This window comes from Lagenorhynchus albirostris, chromosome 11 (genome assembly GCF_949774975.1).
Source record: "Lagenorhynchus albirostris chromosome 11, mLagAlb1.1, whole genome shotgun sequence".
NCBI classification, from domain to species: Eukaryota; Metazoa; Chordata; class Mammalia; order Artiodactyla; family Delphinidae; genus Lagenorhynchus; species Lagenorhynchus albirostris.
In genome coordinates this window covers 8,216,885-8,234,951 of record NC_083105.1, presented here as the reverse complement: position 1 = coordinate 8,234,951, position 18,067 = coordinate 8,216,885, and the positions used below count along the sequence as shown (strand labels likewise).

The window sequence follows — 18,067 nt, the reverse complement described above, 5'->3', positions numbered from 1 at the left end:
AGATAAAATAAGTTGATACGTGTAAATAATTAGAATAGTACAGACACGTAGTAAGCGTTCAATAAGCATTAGATGTTGTTTTACTATTATTATTGTTAAGTGTAGGCTTAGGGATACAGCTTTTGTGAGTAATTGTTTTAATAGTTCTTTTGTCTGGGAACCTAAAGTGAAAGCAGGCATAATTTCCATTTCAGAAGTGAAGCGTTCACCCAGTCATCACTGGGCTAGCAGCCAGGCAGTCTGTTAGGTACTAGTATTAAGAACTAACACATATTACAATAGCCAGGACATGGAAGCAACCTAATTGTCCATCAGTAGATGAATGGATAAAGAAGATGTGGCACATATATACAATGGAATATTACTCAGCCATAAAAAGAAACGAAATTGAGTTATTTGCAGTGAGGTGGATGGACCTAGAGACTGTCATACAGAGTGAAGTAAGTCAGAAAGAGAAAAACAAATACCGTATGCTAACACATATATATGGAATCTAAAAAAAAAAGGTTCTGAAGAACCTAGGGGCAGGACAGGAATAAAGACGCAGACGTAGAGAATGGACTTGAGGACACAGAGAGGGGGAAGGGTAAGCTGGGACCAAGTGAGAGAGTAGCATTGACATATATACACTACCAAATGTAAAATAGATAGCCAGTGGGAAGCAGCTGCATAGCTCAGGGAGATCAGCTCAGTGCTTTGTGTCCCCCTAGAGGGGTGGGATAGGGAGGGTGGGAGGGAGATGCAAGAGGGAGGGGATATGGGGATATATGTATACATATAGCTGATTCACTTTGTTACACAGCAGCAACTAACACAACATTGTAAAGCAATTATACTCCACTAAAGATGTTAAAAAAATAAATAATAAATAAAAGGAGAAAAGGTTAAAATAAAGAACTAACACATAACACTTCATAACAAAGTTTCTTTTTTATTTATATGTTTATTTATTTTTGGCTGCATCTGGTCTTAGTTGCAGCACACAGGATCTTCTTTGCAGCATGCAGGCTTCTCTCTAGTTGTGGTGCAAGGGCTTCTCTCTAGTGTGACGCGCAGGCTCCAGAGCACATGGGCTCTGTAGTTGTGGTGCACGGGCTCAGTAGTTGCAGCTTGTGGGCTTAGTTGCCCCACGGCATGTGGGATCTTAGTTCCCCAACCAGGGATCAAACCCACATCCCCTGCATTGGTCAAACCCACATCCCCTGCATTGGAAGGCAGATTCTTAACCACTGGACCACCAGGGAGGTCCCACAGGGGTTCTTAATAGGGTTTTTTGCGTGCGCTTACAGGAATCTGAGACTCTTGAAATTGTATGTCAAAAGTTTGTATTTGGGCTTCCCTGGTGGCACAGTGGTTAAGAATCCGCCTACCAATGCAGGGGCCACTGGTTTGAGCCCTGGTCCGGGAAGATCCTACTTGCTGCGGAGCAACTAAGCCCGCGTATTGCAACTACTGAAACCCACGCGCCTGGAGCCCGTGCTCCGCAACAAGAGAAGCCACCACAATAAGCCCATGCACCGCAACGAAGAGTAGCCCCTGCTCGTCACAACTAGAGAAAAGCCCACATGCAGCAACGAAGACCCAACACAGCCAAAAATAAAATAAACTAAATAAATTTTTTAAAAAATGTTTGTATGTGCCTACATGCCATTTAGTAAACAGAATACATCCATAGCTTTCAAAAGATTTTCTAGGATGTCTTCAAATCCTTAAGAACCACATGCTTTATCAAATTTGATTCTCATGACAGCCCCAAGAGGTGGATAATATTACTAGAGTTTTGAAGGATATGAAGATGGTTCTGACCATCAAAGAAGTTATGTATACCCAGCTCACTGTTAATACAAGGTAGAAAGTGAAAAGCCCTGTTAGAAAGATATTATTATGCTTTGGAAATTCAGAAGGAGAAATTTATTCTAACTCTTGAAATTGGGGAAAGCTTTTTGGCCTTCAACTCTAAAATTACTATAGCTCATTTGACAATTATCAAATGCCTACTATATTCCAGTTGTTATTCTAGGCCCTGGAAATATAATGTTGAGCAAACAGACAAAACTCTGTGTCTTCGAGGAGCTTACATTCTTTTGGGGAAGTCTTACACAGAAAATGTGATCCTTCTCCTCACCTTGTATATTGAAACTTCAGGGCAACTTGGATTATTTGCCTAACAATGCCTTCCATATAATAATGTTTAGTAAATATTTGATTGAATGAGTAAAAGAATGAACCAAAGAGCTGGAAGAGATCTTAAGGGGTCATGATCCCATTTTTCAGGCAGGACCACATGTAATTATCTTTTCTTCCAAATTTTTGCAATGGAATAGAAATTTGAAACCTGGGTTATCTCCTTAATTTGCCATGTGCTATGAGAAGATTGGGCATAAATTGAAGAAATGAACTTGGGTGTCTCCATCTAATATTAAACTCTCTTAAGTACTTTGGCACTATAGAAATGCAAAGCATCACTGTTTTTTGTCATTTTTAGGGGAGGTGACACCAGGACTATCCCAGGTGGAATATGCACTTCGCAGACACAAACTAATATCTCTGATCCACAAGGAAGCACAAGGGCAGAGTGGTACAGACCACACAGTGGTACTGCTGTCCAACCCTACATACTATATGAGCAATGATATCCCCTATACTTTCCACCAAGACAACAATTTCCTGTACCTGTGTGGATTCCAAGAGCCTGATAGCATTCTGGTCCTTCAAAGCCTCCCCGGCAAGCAGTTACCAGCACACAAGGCCATACTTTTTGTGCCTCAGAGAGATCCCAGTCGAGAACTTTGGGATGGCCCCCGATCTGGTACTGATGGAGCAATAGCTCTAACTGGAGTGGATGAAGCCTATACGCTGGAAGAATTTCAACATCTTGTACCAAAACTGAAAGGTAACAAATGGGAGCAGAAGTCAAATCATAGGCCAGATTGGGACTAAGACCTTCCTTGCCTGTTTAGACAAAGTTCTTCATTTCCTAAAATAATCATCATAGCAGCATTGCCCTGGGCACCATGAAAAGAATATAAATCTTGGGCTTCCCTGGTGGCACAGTGGTTGAGAGTCCGCCTGCCAATGCAGGGGACACGGGTTCGTGCCCTGGTCTGGGAAGATCCCACGTGCCGTGGAGCGGCTGGGCCCGTGAGCCATGGTCGCTGAGCCTGTACGTCCGGAGCCTGTGCTCCACAACGGGAGAGGCCACAACAGTGAGAGGTCCGCGTACCACCAAAAAAAAAAAAGAATATAAATCTTTTCCACAAGACTTTAAAGATTTCATTTATTCATTTGCTAAATCTTCATTGGTTTATTCATTCACAGAGACTTTTAACTGTTCTAGTTTGAAATCCCAGACAGAGAATTTTAAAGTGGAGGATGAGCATGGGCTGCTTTTCAAGATTACTGATTTTCAAGATTACTGACCTGTCTATTGACCTTTGATTACTACTTATCATACTGCTTTTGCCAACTCTTCAAAAAAGGGCAGTATTCTCAAAGAATGATTTATTCATCACCAGCATGAGAATCACCTGGTGATGCATTATAGAATTACAAATGCATAATAGATACTGGAAATGTAAAATCTGCAGCCCCCACTCCATACCTACTAAATCAGGATCTGCATTTTAACAAGATTCTCAGGTGGTTCGTGTACACGGTTGAATTCATGCCCCTTGAAATAGTCACTTTCTCTACGCTTATTCTGGTGAAATTATGATCACTCAGAATGTTTTGGGATTCCTTTTCTGGAACTTTTCAGAATGTACACTGCATTATAAACTATCCTTAGTGATTCTTACAAATCTACAACTCTAGTAAGCATTTTATTTTTTGAAGTGTCCAAAAGTCACTTAGATCCGAATTTGATAAATAAGATAGATGATCAAGTTGGAAAATACTTGATTTTAGACAAAATAATGCATGATCGTAAAATTTTAGTCATATTCTTGTAAGGTTTATAAACATTTCTGAAGTCAGTCTCTAAAAGAGAATTTCAAAACTGTTTCCAGTGATCATAGATTGAAAGTTTAAAAACCTAAAAAGGTTGGTCTGTGATTTTATAAGCTGACAGCAGATGGTCATGGTTGTTTTACTTTTTAAAAATTACAGCAATTAAATTTCTATTGAAAGTAAGATTAGAGTTTTACCTGTAATCTACATTTAAAATCACTTTTATTTTAAAGTGAAAATATTTAGGAGATTGTACCACTAATACATATCCGATCAAAATTTTTAGGATTTTTTCCCTCTTCGGTCCCAAAGTCCATTGTATGAAACATACAAACAAACCTTCAGACTTAGATTGTCGTGAATACTACTCATAGGTTTCTTTTTTATTATTACTATTTATTTATTTATTTATTTTTGGCTGTGTTGGGTCTTTGTTGCTGCGCACGGGCTTTCTTTAGTTGCGTCGAGCAGGGGCTACTCTTCGTTGTGGTGCACGGGCTTCTCATTGTGGTGGCTTCTCTTGTTGTGGAGCACAGACTCTAGGCACGTGGGCTCCAGTAGTTGTGGCACGTGGGCTCAGTAGTTGTGGCTCACAGGCTCTAGAGCACAAGCTCAGTAGTTGTGGCGCACGGGCTTAGTTGCTTTGTGGCATGTGGGATCTTCCCGGACCAGGGCTCAAACCTGTGTCCCCTGCATTGGCAGGTGGATTCTTAACCACTGCGCCACCAGGGAAGCCCCTACTCATAGGTTTCTGTCAGAAAAAAAAGAAAGGAACAAATAGAGACCTGATGTAAATGGAAAAGATTTTCATAATGAGCCTCATCTTATATCTAAGGCAAAAATTGACCATTTCCTTGGGTCTCTAAAGTGAGATGGTGAACTGTGGTTGTCTGTAATGAGAATACATGGCAGATGGAAAAGGAAGGATTTCCTGGGTAAGTGTGGATTAGCATGTATTATCAACTATGAGAGCTCCTTTCACCAATACTGAGATTGTTTGTAAGGGATGGAACACTTTTAACCATAAGGTGATGAGCTGAGTACTTTTTTCTGTCCTTTTTTGTTTAGTTATTTAATGATGCCTCTAGCTCAGTTGTGTGGAGAACAATTGTCATAATTGTTCTTTAACAGTTAATAAGTAATAAAATCAAAGCTTGCATAAAGCTTTAGTCTCATCTATCATCTTTATTAAAAACACTGAAGTTTGAGGGCAGAAAAAGCTGTGTGTTCAGTCTCAGAATATCTTGCTGTTTTCAGGGAATGGCCTTTCCAATGATTTACGATCCAATCCTTCAATTACTTCAGTCCTGAGAGTTTGTGTTCAACCCTTTAGAGTTCTATACTACATATTTTATAGTTTTGACTCTTGTTCAAGTCATTATGACAGGTGGTATTTCTTGTCGCTGTTTTATTTTAAATCTGTTTTAAGCCGAGACACATACACTGTGGTATGACTGGATGAGGCCCCCTCACATTCAGCTCCACTGTGACTACATGCAGCAGTTGACAGAGGTCAAAGCCAGGAGCAAGAACAAGGTTCGGGCTGTGCAGCAGCTGGTACAGCGTCTCAGGCTGATCAAATCTCCTGCAGAAATTGAACGAATGCAGATTGCTGGGAAACTGACATCACAGGTATGGCTCCTACTGAAAAAGTTCTTTCCAAATTAAAAAATCTCAGCTCTTAGGGTTCAGTGGGCACCTTGAGGTTGTGTACCCAATGTAGTAATCTCATGGCACATGGACATTTAGCTTCTGCTTTGATGTTTACTGAATGTGTCTAGAGACTTGCTCAGAACCTTGCAAGGCATATCAAGTATCCCTCTTGTATCTTTTACCCATGATCTTAGTTGTTTCTCCTTGCAACAACATAAATTAATTCATTTTATTTCCTTTCCTTACCATATCTACAATAATAGCAGCAGTTAGAGTTTGTTAAAGAAGATTCGTAGGACCTAAAATGACAGTGCTTACAAAACTGCAGTTTATTACAGGAGAAGGGTACAGTATAGCAACAGCATTAATGTAAGTATACCTGTCGCACCCAATGGCTGTCTCACAGCCAGGTCCAGAGAAGCTGGGTGCAGACTTCTGTTGTCCTCCCTTAGGACCAGGCAAGGTGCATTTTCTCTGGCTCAGAAACCACAGATGCATGTATAGAACACCTGGGAACCAGGGAGCCCCAGATAGAATCTCAGCTAGGGATTTTTGGGTTTTGGTCTCATTGGCGTATTCCTGCTAGGTAACAGAGCTCTCACAGAGACCAAGTATAAACCTATAATCTCACTGTTATCAATACTGACAGGCTGATACAAACTGTACTGACCTGAAATTTCTTGCAATACTTTGTTTTTATTGTGGTGAAATAAATAAATAAATAAATATATATATAAAATAAAATAAAATTTACCATTTAGCCATTTTAAGTGTACAGTTTGGTGTCATTAAATACTTTCACATTGTTGTACAATCACCATGACTGTACATCTCAAGAACTTTTTCGTGATTTCATGCTGCAACTCTGTGCCCAATAGGGAGTAACTTCTCATTCCCCCTTCTTGTAGCCCCTAGTTACCACTGTTCTACTTTCTGTCTCTATGAATTTGACTACTCTAGGCAACTCATATAAGTGTAGTCATACAATATTTGTCCTTTTGTTTCTAACTTATGATGAAGACATCATAATGTCTTCAGGATTCATCCATGTTGTAGCATATATTAGAATTTCCTTCCTTTTTAAGACTAAATAATATTCCATTGTATGTATATACAGTGTTTTGTTGTCCATTCATCCATTGATGGTCATTTGGGTTGTTTGCATCTTTAGGCTGTTGTGAATAATTCTGCTGTGAACGTTGCAGTAAAAATATCTGGTTAAGCCCTGACTTTCATTTATTTGGAATATATACCCAGAAGTGGAATTGCTGGGTCAAATGTCAATTCTTTGTTTAATTTTTTGAGGAACCACCATACTGTGTTTAGCAATTCATAAGTGTTCTAATTTCTCCATATCTATGACATTCTGGGTTTTTTTTTTTTTTTTAATAATAGCAATCCTAATGGGTATGAAGGGGTATCTGTGTTTTTTTAATACAATTTTTAAAGGTTATACTCCATTTACAGTTATTACAAAATATTGGCTATATTCCCCATGTTGTACAATACATCCTTGTAGCCTGTCTTACACCCAGTAGTTTGTACCCCCTACTTCCCGATCCCTATATTGCCCCCTTCCCTCCCCCTCCCCACTAGTAACCACTAGTTTGTTCTCTGTATCTATGAATCTGCTTCTTTTTTGTTATATTCACTAATTTGTTGTATTTATTAGATTCCACGTATAAGTGATATCATACAGTATTTGTCTTTGACTTATTTCAGTTAGCATAATTAATGCCTTCCAAGTCCATCCATGTTGCTGCAAATGGCAGAATTATTTCTTTTTTATGGCTGAGTTGACTGTGGTTTTGATTTGCATTTCCCTAATGGTTAGTGATAATGAGCATCTTTTCATTTGCTTATTGCCCTCACAACACTTTTAATCAGTATGTTTCATGCCATGCCTTGACCAAAGTAGTGCCATGCAGAAATTTAGCAAAACAGCTCAAGCTAATTCTAGGAATTAACAGTTCACACCCCCCGACCCATTGTCAAGGCTTTTTCTAATAAAATAAATCCTTAGTTTGATAACAGTTACTTGCCTTACAATGTCATACAATGAGATAGAGTGTCCATGCTGAATCCATTTACAATATCTACAAAATATGGGGTTGGTATAGATTTAAACAGACAGCTGAACCTTCCACTTGTACTTTCTCATGTTTTTGTACTAACCGTACAATTCTTTTGCTTCTCAGATCTATAGCTCTCTGTTCTTTTTGGCATATATTGTCTGAATTATTAAGAATCATAATCTTTCATTAATCAGCTGTAAGTATTCATCAGACCAGTTCTGCTGCACAGGGAATAAGATCCTGAGAAGGCTTTAACTCAGTCTCCCATTATATTAGATCACTATTAGTATCTACAGTGTTAATTTTACTTATGACTCCATATTATACCTTATAACAATACCGCTGTAGTTACAGTATAAATCAGACAAAATAATGGTGTTATCAATTTTTCCCTCCCAACCCAATCTACCTTTTCCCATATACCATGTATTATTCCTAATAGGAGTATAAATCAGAGACCATATCTGTTTTTTCAGGATTCAGAACATCTCGAGTACATAGCCAGATTTCTTCTCTCAGGTTACATGGTTTGACAGATACTGGTCCCCGGTGAGAAGAGTCCTGCAACAGAACCCATTTATCTACCACAGGAAGCACTATAATATTTAAAGTTTGTCCAGTACTCACAAACTACACTATAGGGAAAGAATGGTTAGCCCTCATTTGGGGTGCTGAAGCTGGTAAAGAGCACCTCGACAGGTTGCATCCTCTAGTTAATATCTTCCATAGACTACAGGGCCCATACGTCTCCCACAAATGCATACCCTGGATTTCTGCTATGGGAATTCCTGGCCATAGGGCTTGGGATGCCTTGGACTCCATTTGAATTAAGGAATCTATTAACCTAGCTTATATTAACACATAAGCTTGTTCCCTTCTCACTGCTGGGTTGATTTGGGCATGTTGTCTTAGTGTATGCTGTAATTAAAAGATTCATTTTGTGAGCACTGTGTTATTACTTCAAGTATCTTGCCACTTTTGTCTTTACTCCTGGAACAGGATGCCTTCAAGGCACCCTATTCATGTTAGTAGGTCTTTCCTCATTGAAAGCAAATCTGCCTGGCCAGTTACTCATAGCCCAGCTCCTAATTCCTCTAAAGCTCTCGTTCCGAGTGGGCCAACACCAGACATGTTGCCATTGAGTACTAACTGCTTTAGTACAATTAGGAAATAAATTTGGTACCCCCAAAATGGTAATTCCTCCAGGCCTAGATCATATGAGTTGACTTTGGTCTACTCTTAAACAGACTTTGGTTTGAGTTTTCCGTAGCGCTTCCCATAACCAACAACAACAAATTCCAAAATTCTCAGGAATGTAGGCCCACTAAGTTTTAACTTTTTCTTTATCAGTGATCCAAGTGTCCCAAATGTCCCTCCTCCTCTTCATGCATGTTCACCCACAAGAAAAGGGCAAATAGCTATTTTTACACATAATGTTATTATGACAGATGGGACATGTAGTAGATGCCATTCTACTATCACATTGTGGTACCTTTTTTAAACCATCATCACAATTAATGGCTACATAATGTCCATTTAGATTATTATTAATCAGTGTTTTTCAGGTTCAGCCTGTTAAATATGCCCACAGGTTTCTTCCCAACACAGGTCCTCTATAATAGATCCATCCTATGAAATGAGAATCAAAAAAACTAGCTACATTTGTATTGTTTCAGGTAGTCAGACACAGAGCTCCCATCTCTTCATCCATTTTGAGGACATATATCACTCTGGGAAGTGAGTTTGTTAGGTTGGCTATTGTCTAGCTCTCTTTTTGGCTCTTCAGAAGAGGAAGAGATTTCATCAGAGCCCTTCACCCAAGAGCTTCTGAGTTAAGGCTGAGCGAAATATTATTCTCTTGCTTTAAGCATCTCTTGAGGCACCGAAATTGTTAGATTTTCCCTTTTGTGGCACTCATTCATTGGCTCCCTTTCCCTCAGCAACAACCTTGCCTTTCCATCATTAATTTTAACTCATACCTTTCCCCGCTAAAGTATAATTTTCTGGTCCAGCCACTGAGCTAGTCCATTCCCAATTACAAGGGGACAGACTGGATAAATACAGAAAAATGGAACTGTACTGTTCCAAGAAGGAGAATTCTTATTAACAATTTGAGCTTCGGTAGGGGCCAGTGATCTATGTCATTGTCCAGTGCATCTGCCTGGCCTGAGTTCCTCCATGTCCACGTATTTCATGGACCTTTGTTGACATTTCAGCAGATCAAATTAGGCCATCAACTAGTTGATTCCAGTCACCTTCAAACCCTGGCATAGGGTTTCTTTGGTGAGCATCAACATGGCCTACTTCGTTTTACCCTCAGAGATTCCTTAGAGATTTATATAGAGTGGTGGCCCACATGTGGGAATCTTATTCAGTTATTTATGGCCGATTGTTAGACCAATTTCAAGTGCATTGGAGTCAGTATTTACCCAAATAGTGAGGCTTTTATTTGTGTCCATTTCTTCTATCATGGCTAGGAATACAACATGTAATTCAACTCAGTGGACCAGCTTGTTCTTTGATAAGGATGTTACCTTCTGCTGGACTCAATATCTGCTTTCCATACAGAATTGCCTTTAGTTCTGAACTACCATCTGTGAACCAGACCAATTGCCTGGCATCCTTGGGCAGTTGGTTAAAAGGAAGGATCTGAGGAAAAAAGGCTCATAAAGATGATGAGTCTGTCCCATGGATCCCCTGGTAACATACTCCATATAGTGCATTTCCATTTTATGATGGAATTCCTTTGGGCATTGCCCTTCTTGTTGGAATGCTTTCTGGCATGAAATAATACTGTAAATGTATATTGGAAACCATTCTACATGAATGCAAGTTGTTGTAGGTTCTCACTAGTGATTGATAATGAGGAAAATGCATTAACCAGATCAATACAGGATACCAGTCTCCTTTAGATTGTTGTATCAGTTGAATAGTGTGGAGTGTATTGGGGACAGCTGAGTCTGTGTCTACTGTTAGGACTCTGTCATTAGCCTTCCTTATTGGCCACTGGGCTAGTACAGTGAATTTATGGACACTAATATACCTGCATATGACATTTCTTTATTCAGGGCAGTACTGCCTTCCAGGTATCCAATAATGTTTCCAGTTTTCTAGTTGAGTTGGCTTAGGTTAATTCTAATGGCTCCTGTGTTGCATATCCAGTGAGTACTGGATGAAGGGAAGACCCAAGTTATTCTTTTCTTCATATTACCCAGTAGGGGGAGGATTTTCCATTCAAACATTATATCCATATCAGTTATACATTCAGGTAAGGGAGGTACCACAGTATATGCTGTTTTATCATATATTTCAACTTTTAACCAGACCTTAATTTTTTTTAAGTCTTTATTGAATTTGTTTCAGTATCACTTCTGTTTTATATTTTGGTTTTTTGGCCACGAGGCATGTGGGATCTTAGTTCCCCGACCAGGGGTCGAACCCATACCCCCTGCATTGGAAGGCGAAGTCTTAACCACTGGACTGCCAGGGAAGTCCCCAGACCTTAATTTTTATTCCTTTCACAGTAGCATCCCCTTATCCCCCTGAATTAATTCTGTCATCCCTAAGGGGCTTATTTTCAGCCCTAAGCAGTACTGCACACTGTGCTCCTGTATCCAGTAGACCTAAAAGAATTTCTTCTTGACCTCCAGTCATTGACTTACACATTTGTGAAAGGTCTTGGGTCCCCTGCCAGGAACTGGGTCAAGAGACCTTGGCCTTCATATCAATCTTCTTCTTCCATTACCGCCTTAATATTGAAATCCAGTATTTTGGTATCTGACGATAGTGGCTCATTGGAATCTTTCTCTTTCTAAAATTCCTCTAAATCAGATTAATTGAGTGTATCTGCCTTGAGATTTTTATATCCTGAGGAGTTTGAGGACAAGCAGTTGCAGGTTCTCCACCTTACTGTAAAATTATCATTGTTTGGCACTCTGTCATTTTCTTCCTTTTCGTAACATTTTTAATTAGCCATATAAAAAATGAATTTTTGCTCCCTTATTTTCTTTCCATTTGCTACTTTTTATTGTAAAATACACACTACCATTATAACCATTTTAAGTGTACAATTCAGTGGTATTAAGTATATTCACATTGTTTTGCAACCATTACCATTATCTATTTCCAGAACTCTTTAATCATCCCAAACAGAAACTCTGTAACCTTTAAACAATAACTCCCAATTTCCCCTCTCCCAGCCCCAATAACCTCTAATCTACTATGAATTTGCCTATTCTAAGTAAGAATAGGCAAATATTCTTCTTATATAAGTAGAATCATGTAATATTTCCCCTTTTCTGTCTGACTTGTTTAATTTAGCAGAATGTCTTCAAGATTTATGTGTCACATATATATATATATATGTATCAGAACTTCATTTCTTTCTGTGACTGAATAATATTCCATTGTATGTATAGCCTGTATCTGTATTTTATTTATCCATTTATCTGTTTATGAATACTTGGGTTGTTTCTACCTTTTGCCCATTATGAATAGTGCTGCTATGAGCATTGATATATAAGTATCTGTTTGAGTCCTTGCATTAAATTCTCTTGGATATATGTATCAGAGTGGGATTGCTGGATCATATGGTAATTCTGTGTTTAACTTTTTGAGGAACCATGTGGCTTCACCATTTTACACTTCTGCCAACAATATACGAGGGTTCCAATTTCTCTACATCCTCACCAACACTTGTTTTTAGGTTTTTGGGGGTTTTGTTTGTTTGTTTGTTTGTTTTGATAATAGCCATCCTAATGGATGTGAAATGTTATCTCATTTTGGTTTTGATTTGCATTTTCCTACTCACTCATGGTATTGGACATCTTTTTGTGTGCTTATTGGATTTTAGTATATCTTCTTTGGAGAGATGTCTGTTCAGTTCTTTTGCCCTTTTTTTAATTGGGCTGTTTGTCTTTTTGTTTTTGAGTTGTAAGGGTTCTTTACGTAGTATTCTGAATACTATGTAAAGTATCAGATATATGGCTTGCAAATATCTTCTCCCAGTCTGTAGGTTGTCTTTTCACTCTCTTGACAATGCCCTTTGACACACAACAGTTTTTAATTTTTTAAAAAAATTTATTTATTTTTGGCTGTGTTGGGTCTTCGTTTCTGTGTGAGGACTTTCTCCAGTTGTGGCAAGCGGGGGCCACTCTTCATCGCGGTGCACTGGCCTCTCACTATCGTGGCCTCTCTTGTTGCGGAGCACAGGCTCCAGACGCACAGGCTCAGTAGTTGTGGCTCATGGGCCTAGTTGCTCCGTGGCATGTAGGATCTTTCCAGACCAGGTCTCGAACCCGTGTCCCCTGCATTAGCAGGCAAATTCTCAACCACTGCGCCACCAGGGAAGCCCCAGTTTTTAATTTTGATCAAGTCCAATTTATCTAGTTTTCTTTTTTTGCTTATTTTGTTGTCATATCTAAAAATCCATTGCCAAATTCAAAGCTATAAAGATTCAGCCCTATATTTTCTTTTAAGAGTTTTCTTTAGCTTTAGCTCGTAAGGTTAGTTCTTTCATCCACTGTGAGTTAATTTTCGTATGTGTTTCTTAGCAGAAACATAGGGGTGAATCTTCATGACCTTGGATTTAGTAGTGGAGTCCTAGATATGACACCAAAAGCACTAGCAACAACAACAAAGTAGATAAATTGGGCTTCATCAAAATTAAAAACTTAAAAAAAATTAAAACCTTTTGTGCATCAAAGAATATTATCAAGAGAGTGAAAAGGCAACTTTGGAATGGGAGAAAATATTTGCAAATCCTATATCCGATAAAGATCTAGTATCCAGAATATGTAAAGAACTCGTAACAACTCAACAAGAAAAAAGATAAGCGTTCAACTTCATCCCCTTGGTGTCCTCTTTCTTACTGATTTTATTTCTCTTGTAAAGTCCTAAACTCCGTATTATCTTTTTATTATCCATATGAGGAAGTTGAGATAAAAAAATCTGAAACTACCTGTTTATATCCTCCTGAGATCCAACAGCAAAGTCATATATGAAGCCCCTGCTGGTGAGCATCCTTTATCACAGTGTCTGTTATAAATTTAGTAAGGGGCATTCCATAAGGGTGCTCATTTCCTTCATCATACAGCCAGTGCAATACTGCCTACATCTACAGCATTTCTGCAGCTTCAGTAGGCACCAACCATTTATAAGACAAGGGAGAAGCAGGGCAATTGCCTATGTCTGGATATGTATGGTGGACCCCTCCCTTAATGCATTCTGGTAAACCAGGGGTTTCTCTGAAGCTGCAGTGAGCCCTAATTCCCCTCCACTCAACAGTGTTTAAAGCCAGAGACACTGCTCCTTGATCTAAAATTCTTAGGAACCATTTTTAGTTCATCAGGGTGTTGCATGTAAATCTGAAAAATGGCTCATTTCTTTCACCGAATAACCCCTTCCGAGATTCTTTTTTGTCCCCCATCAAACAGTTTGCCCTACCTGAATTATCTTAATTGTAGTGTATATCACAAGCTTAGCTGGTTCATCAAAAATTACAGTGGCCCAGGTTCCTTTGGTTAGAGCTTTACCTGCCGCTCAAAGTAGGTGAAACTCATCTGAAGAGGATTCTGAACTTTCTCAGATCAATGCTGAAAGCCGCAACCATATCACTGAGTTTTTAACAAGACCACTATCGGTTTGCAATTCCTTTCTAGTCCATTATGCTAGCTGCTAAAGTTCAAGTTCTGTTATTTTCAGATTCCACTGATTTCAAAGCCAGTACTACTTTAAACCAGTGGTGGCTTGGCAATCATCCAAGCTCATAATTTTCTTTTTTTTCCACCCTTTTTATCAGAATCATTCTTTTTCTTTCAAAATAATACCTTTACCATATATTAAGAATAATTCAGATATGCTGGAACAACTGGATATCTACATGCAAAATAATGATCTTGGACCCCTACCTCATACCATATATAAAAATTAACTCAAAATAAATCAAAGACCTAACCTTAAAAGCTAAAACTATATAAAACTTAACAGAGGGTGGCACAGTGGTTGAGAGTCCGCCTGTCGATGCAGGGGACGCAGGTTCGTGCCCCGGTCCGGGAAGATCCCACATGCCGCAGAGCGGCTAGGCCCATGAGCCATGGCTGCTGAGCCTGCGCGTCCGGAGCCTGTGCTCCGCAACGGGAGAGGCCACAACAGTGAGGGGCCCGCGTACCACAAAAAAAAGAAAAAAAAAATTAACAGAAACATAGGGTGAATCTTTATGACCATGAATTTGGCAATGGATTTTTAGATATGAAATGAAAATAAGCAACAAAAGAAAAACAGATAAAGTGGACTTGATCAAAATTAAAAACTGTTGTGTGTCAGAGGGCATTATCAAGAGAATAAAAAGACAACCTACAGAGTGGGAGAAAATATTTTCAAGCCATAAATCTGATAATGGTCTGTATTCAGAATACTATGTAAAGAACTCTTGCAACTGAAAAACAAAAACACAAACAGCCCAATTACAAAATGGGCAAAAGAGTTGAATAGACATCTCTCCAAAGAAGATATACAATGAAAAGATGCTTAATATCATTAGCCACTTAGGAAATGCAAATCAAAATCTAAATGAGATACCACTTCACACCCAATAAGATAGCTTATTAAAAACTAAACGAACAAACAAAATAACAAATGTAGGCGAGGATGTGGAAAAATTGGAACCTTTGCACATTACCAGTGGGAATGTTCAGTCACTGTGGAAAATACATGGGGGTTCCTGAAAAAATTAAACAATTATCATATGATCTGACAGTTCTTCTCTTAGGGATATACCCAAAAGAATTAAAAACAGGTACTCAAACAAATACTTGTACACAAATGTTCATTGAGACACTATTCAGGATAGCCAAAAGGTGCAGACAACTCACATGTCCGTCAGTGGATGAATGGAATAACAAAATGTAGTATATATATCAATACATACAGTGGTATACTATTCAGCCATAAAAAGAAATGACATACCTTCCACAGCATTGATGAACCTTGAAACCATTATCCTAAGTGAAGCAAGCCAGACACAAAAGATCACATATTGTATGATTCCATTTATATGAAATATCCAGAATATGTAAATCCATAGAGACTAAAAGCAGATTGATACTTGCCAGGGGCTAGGGTGAGGGGGATATGGAAAGTAACTGTGTACTGGGTATGGCATTTTCTTTTGGGGTGATGACAGTGTTTTTGAACTAGGTAAAGGTGATGGCTATACAACATTGTGAATCTAGTAAATGCCACTGAATTGTTCACTTTTATTGGTTAATTTTATGTAATGTGAATTTCATCTCAGTTTTAAAAAATGAATGAATGAATTAGATGCCAACTCTACTAACTATGGCAGTTAAACAGGTCAGTTGTTAAAGAAGACTCAGTGACAGTGCTTACAAGTCTACAGTTAGTACAGAAGAAGGGTACAGTATAGCAACAGCATTAATGTAAGAATACCTGTCACACCCAATGGCTGTCTCACAGCCAGGTCCAGAGAAACTGGGTGCAGACTTCTGTTGTCCTCCCTTAGGACCGGGCATGGTACATTTTCTCTGGCTCAGGAACCACAGATGCATGCATAGAACACCTTGGAACCAGGGAGCCCCAGATGGAATCTCAGCTAGGGATTTTTGGGTTTTGGTCACATTAGCATATTCCTGCTATGAAGCAGCATAGCCCTTCAGAGGTCCCAGGGAGACCAAGTACAAACCATTAATCTCACTGTTATCTGTACTGACAAGCTGATAACAAAGTGCTTGGAAACTCTTCTCAACGCTGTTAACCAGCATATTTCAGACTTTGACCAGGATCAGTGCCGAGTGGGAACTTTAGCAAAACAGCTCAGGCTAATTCCAGACCTGCTGGAATTAACCTCACAGCAGAACAGCACACAGATATTTGAAGGCTGCTTTCCTGTGTTCTACCTTAGTCTTTCCAAAGTGAAGACTTGTTTTCCTTAACTATTCCTCATTTGTTATATTTTCCCTTATTTTGGTAACCCTCCTCTGTGCTGTAGTTTGTCAGTGTCCTTCAAGTACAGTGTCCAGTGCTCTTGCCACAACCAGACCAGCAAAGACTACTTATAGCTAATTATAAATGTGATAAGCGTATGTCTTTGTCTTCCTGCAATCACTGATTTTTAAAATAAGGAAGAAGAACTAAGACTAGATCTGTGGGATAATGTTAAGGGCTCCAGAGGAATTGATATCAGTCCAATGATCAGATGTCTTTGAATAAGGTGTAAAATCAGTTTTAAATCTACCTAGGAGTATTCTGACCCACACTTATGTCACTTGTCCTCACATAGTTATCCTGAGAGACTATTTTAAGTATTGTCCTACAATTTAGAAGTATTAAGTCTGTGGTATTCCCTTTATCTACCAATTCAGTAATGACAACAGACAGGGAGATGGAATTTGGCCTTATTTTTCTTTCTTTCTTTTTTTTTTTTTTTAAGAAATCCAAAGAGGATTTTTAAAATTTTATTTATTTATTTATTTAATTTTTGGCTCATTGGGTCTTCGTTGCTGCCTGCGGGCTTTCTCCAGTTGTGGCGAGCAGGGGCTACTCTTCATTGTGGTGCGCAGGCTTCTCATTGCGGTGGCTTCTCTTGTTGCGGAGCACGGGCTCTAGGCGCATGGACTTCAGTAGTTGTGGCTCGTGGGCTCTAGAGCGCAGGCTCAGTAGTCATGGTGCATGGGCTTAGATGCTCCGTGGCATGTGGGATCTTCCCGGACCAGGGATCGAACCCGTGTCCCCTGCATTGGCAGGCGGATTCTTAACCACTTTGCCACCAGGGAAGTCCTGGCCTTATTTTTCTTAATAAACAATTTCTAGCTGTCAGTGATTTTTATTGCCTCAGTATTCCCAATTCTAATCTAGAATGTTTCTGTAAGATTTTTGGATATTTGGACAAAATAGTTTCCTTAAGAAAAGTTATGGTAAGAAAAGCAAAAACAAAAACCCCAAAACAACAAAAAAGAATAGTTATGCTATATTTCTGTGGCTTAGCCCAAACAAAAATTTCCCTTCTTTTGGGGGGCAAGCCAAATATAATTTGTGCCTATGTGATACTAATCAGTTGGACTGTGTGGCACTCTGATTTGGTTTAAAATAAGTAAAGGACCTTGCCATTAGAGTTAAGTAATGTTTACAGACAGAGAATTGCTAGAATATTTGGGCAGAAGGAAAAGTGGGGTGGGAATCAGACTTTCTCCAGGTCTGATCTCTCCTGTGGCTGAACGCATATCCTGCCTCCTGGACATCTCTCCCTGAATTTCCTGTAAGTATCTAAACTTGTGCTCTCCCTCCACCAAACCTGACTCTCCTCCTGTATTCTTTCTCATGGTTAATAATATCAATGTTTACCCAACAACCATAGATAGAAATATGGAAATTAT

General features: G+C 39.0%; 1 protein-coding gene across 1 annotated transcript in view; it reads left to right on the top strand.

Annotated features, from left to right (window-relative positions):
- Positions 1-18,067, top strand: part of XPNPEP3 (X-prolyl aminopeptidase 3) — a 60,132-nt gene that overhangs the window by 16,937 nt on the left and 25,128 nt on the right. Inside the window, exons 3-4 of the mRNA XM_060165056.1 lie at positions 2,486-2,893; positions 5,378-5,580. Coding sequence (XP_060021039.1) covers positions 2,486-2,893; positions 5,378-5,580 — 611 coding nt within the window. The remainder of the gene's footprint in view (positions 1-2,485; positions 2,894-5,377; positions 5,581-18,067) is intronic.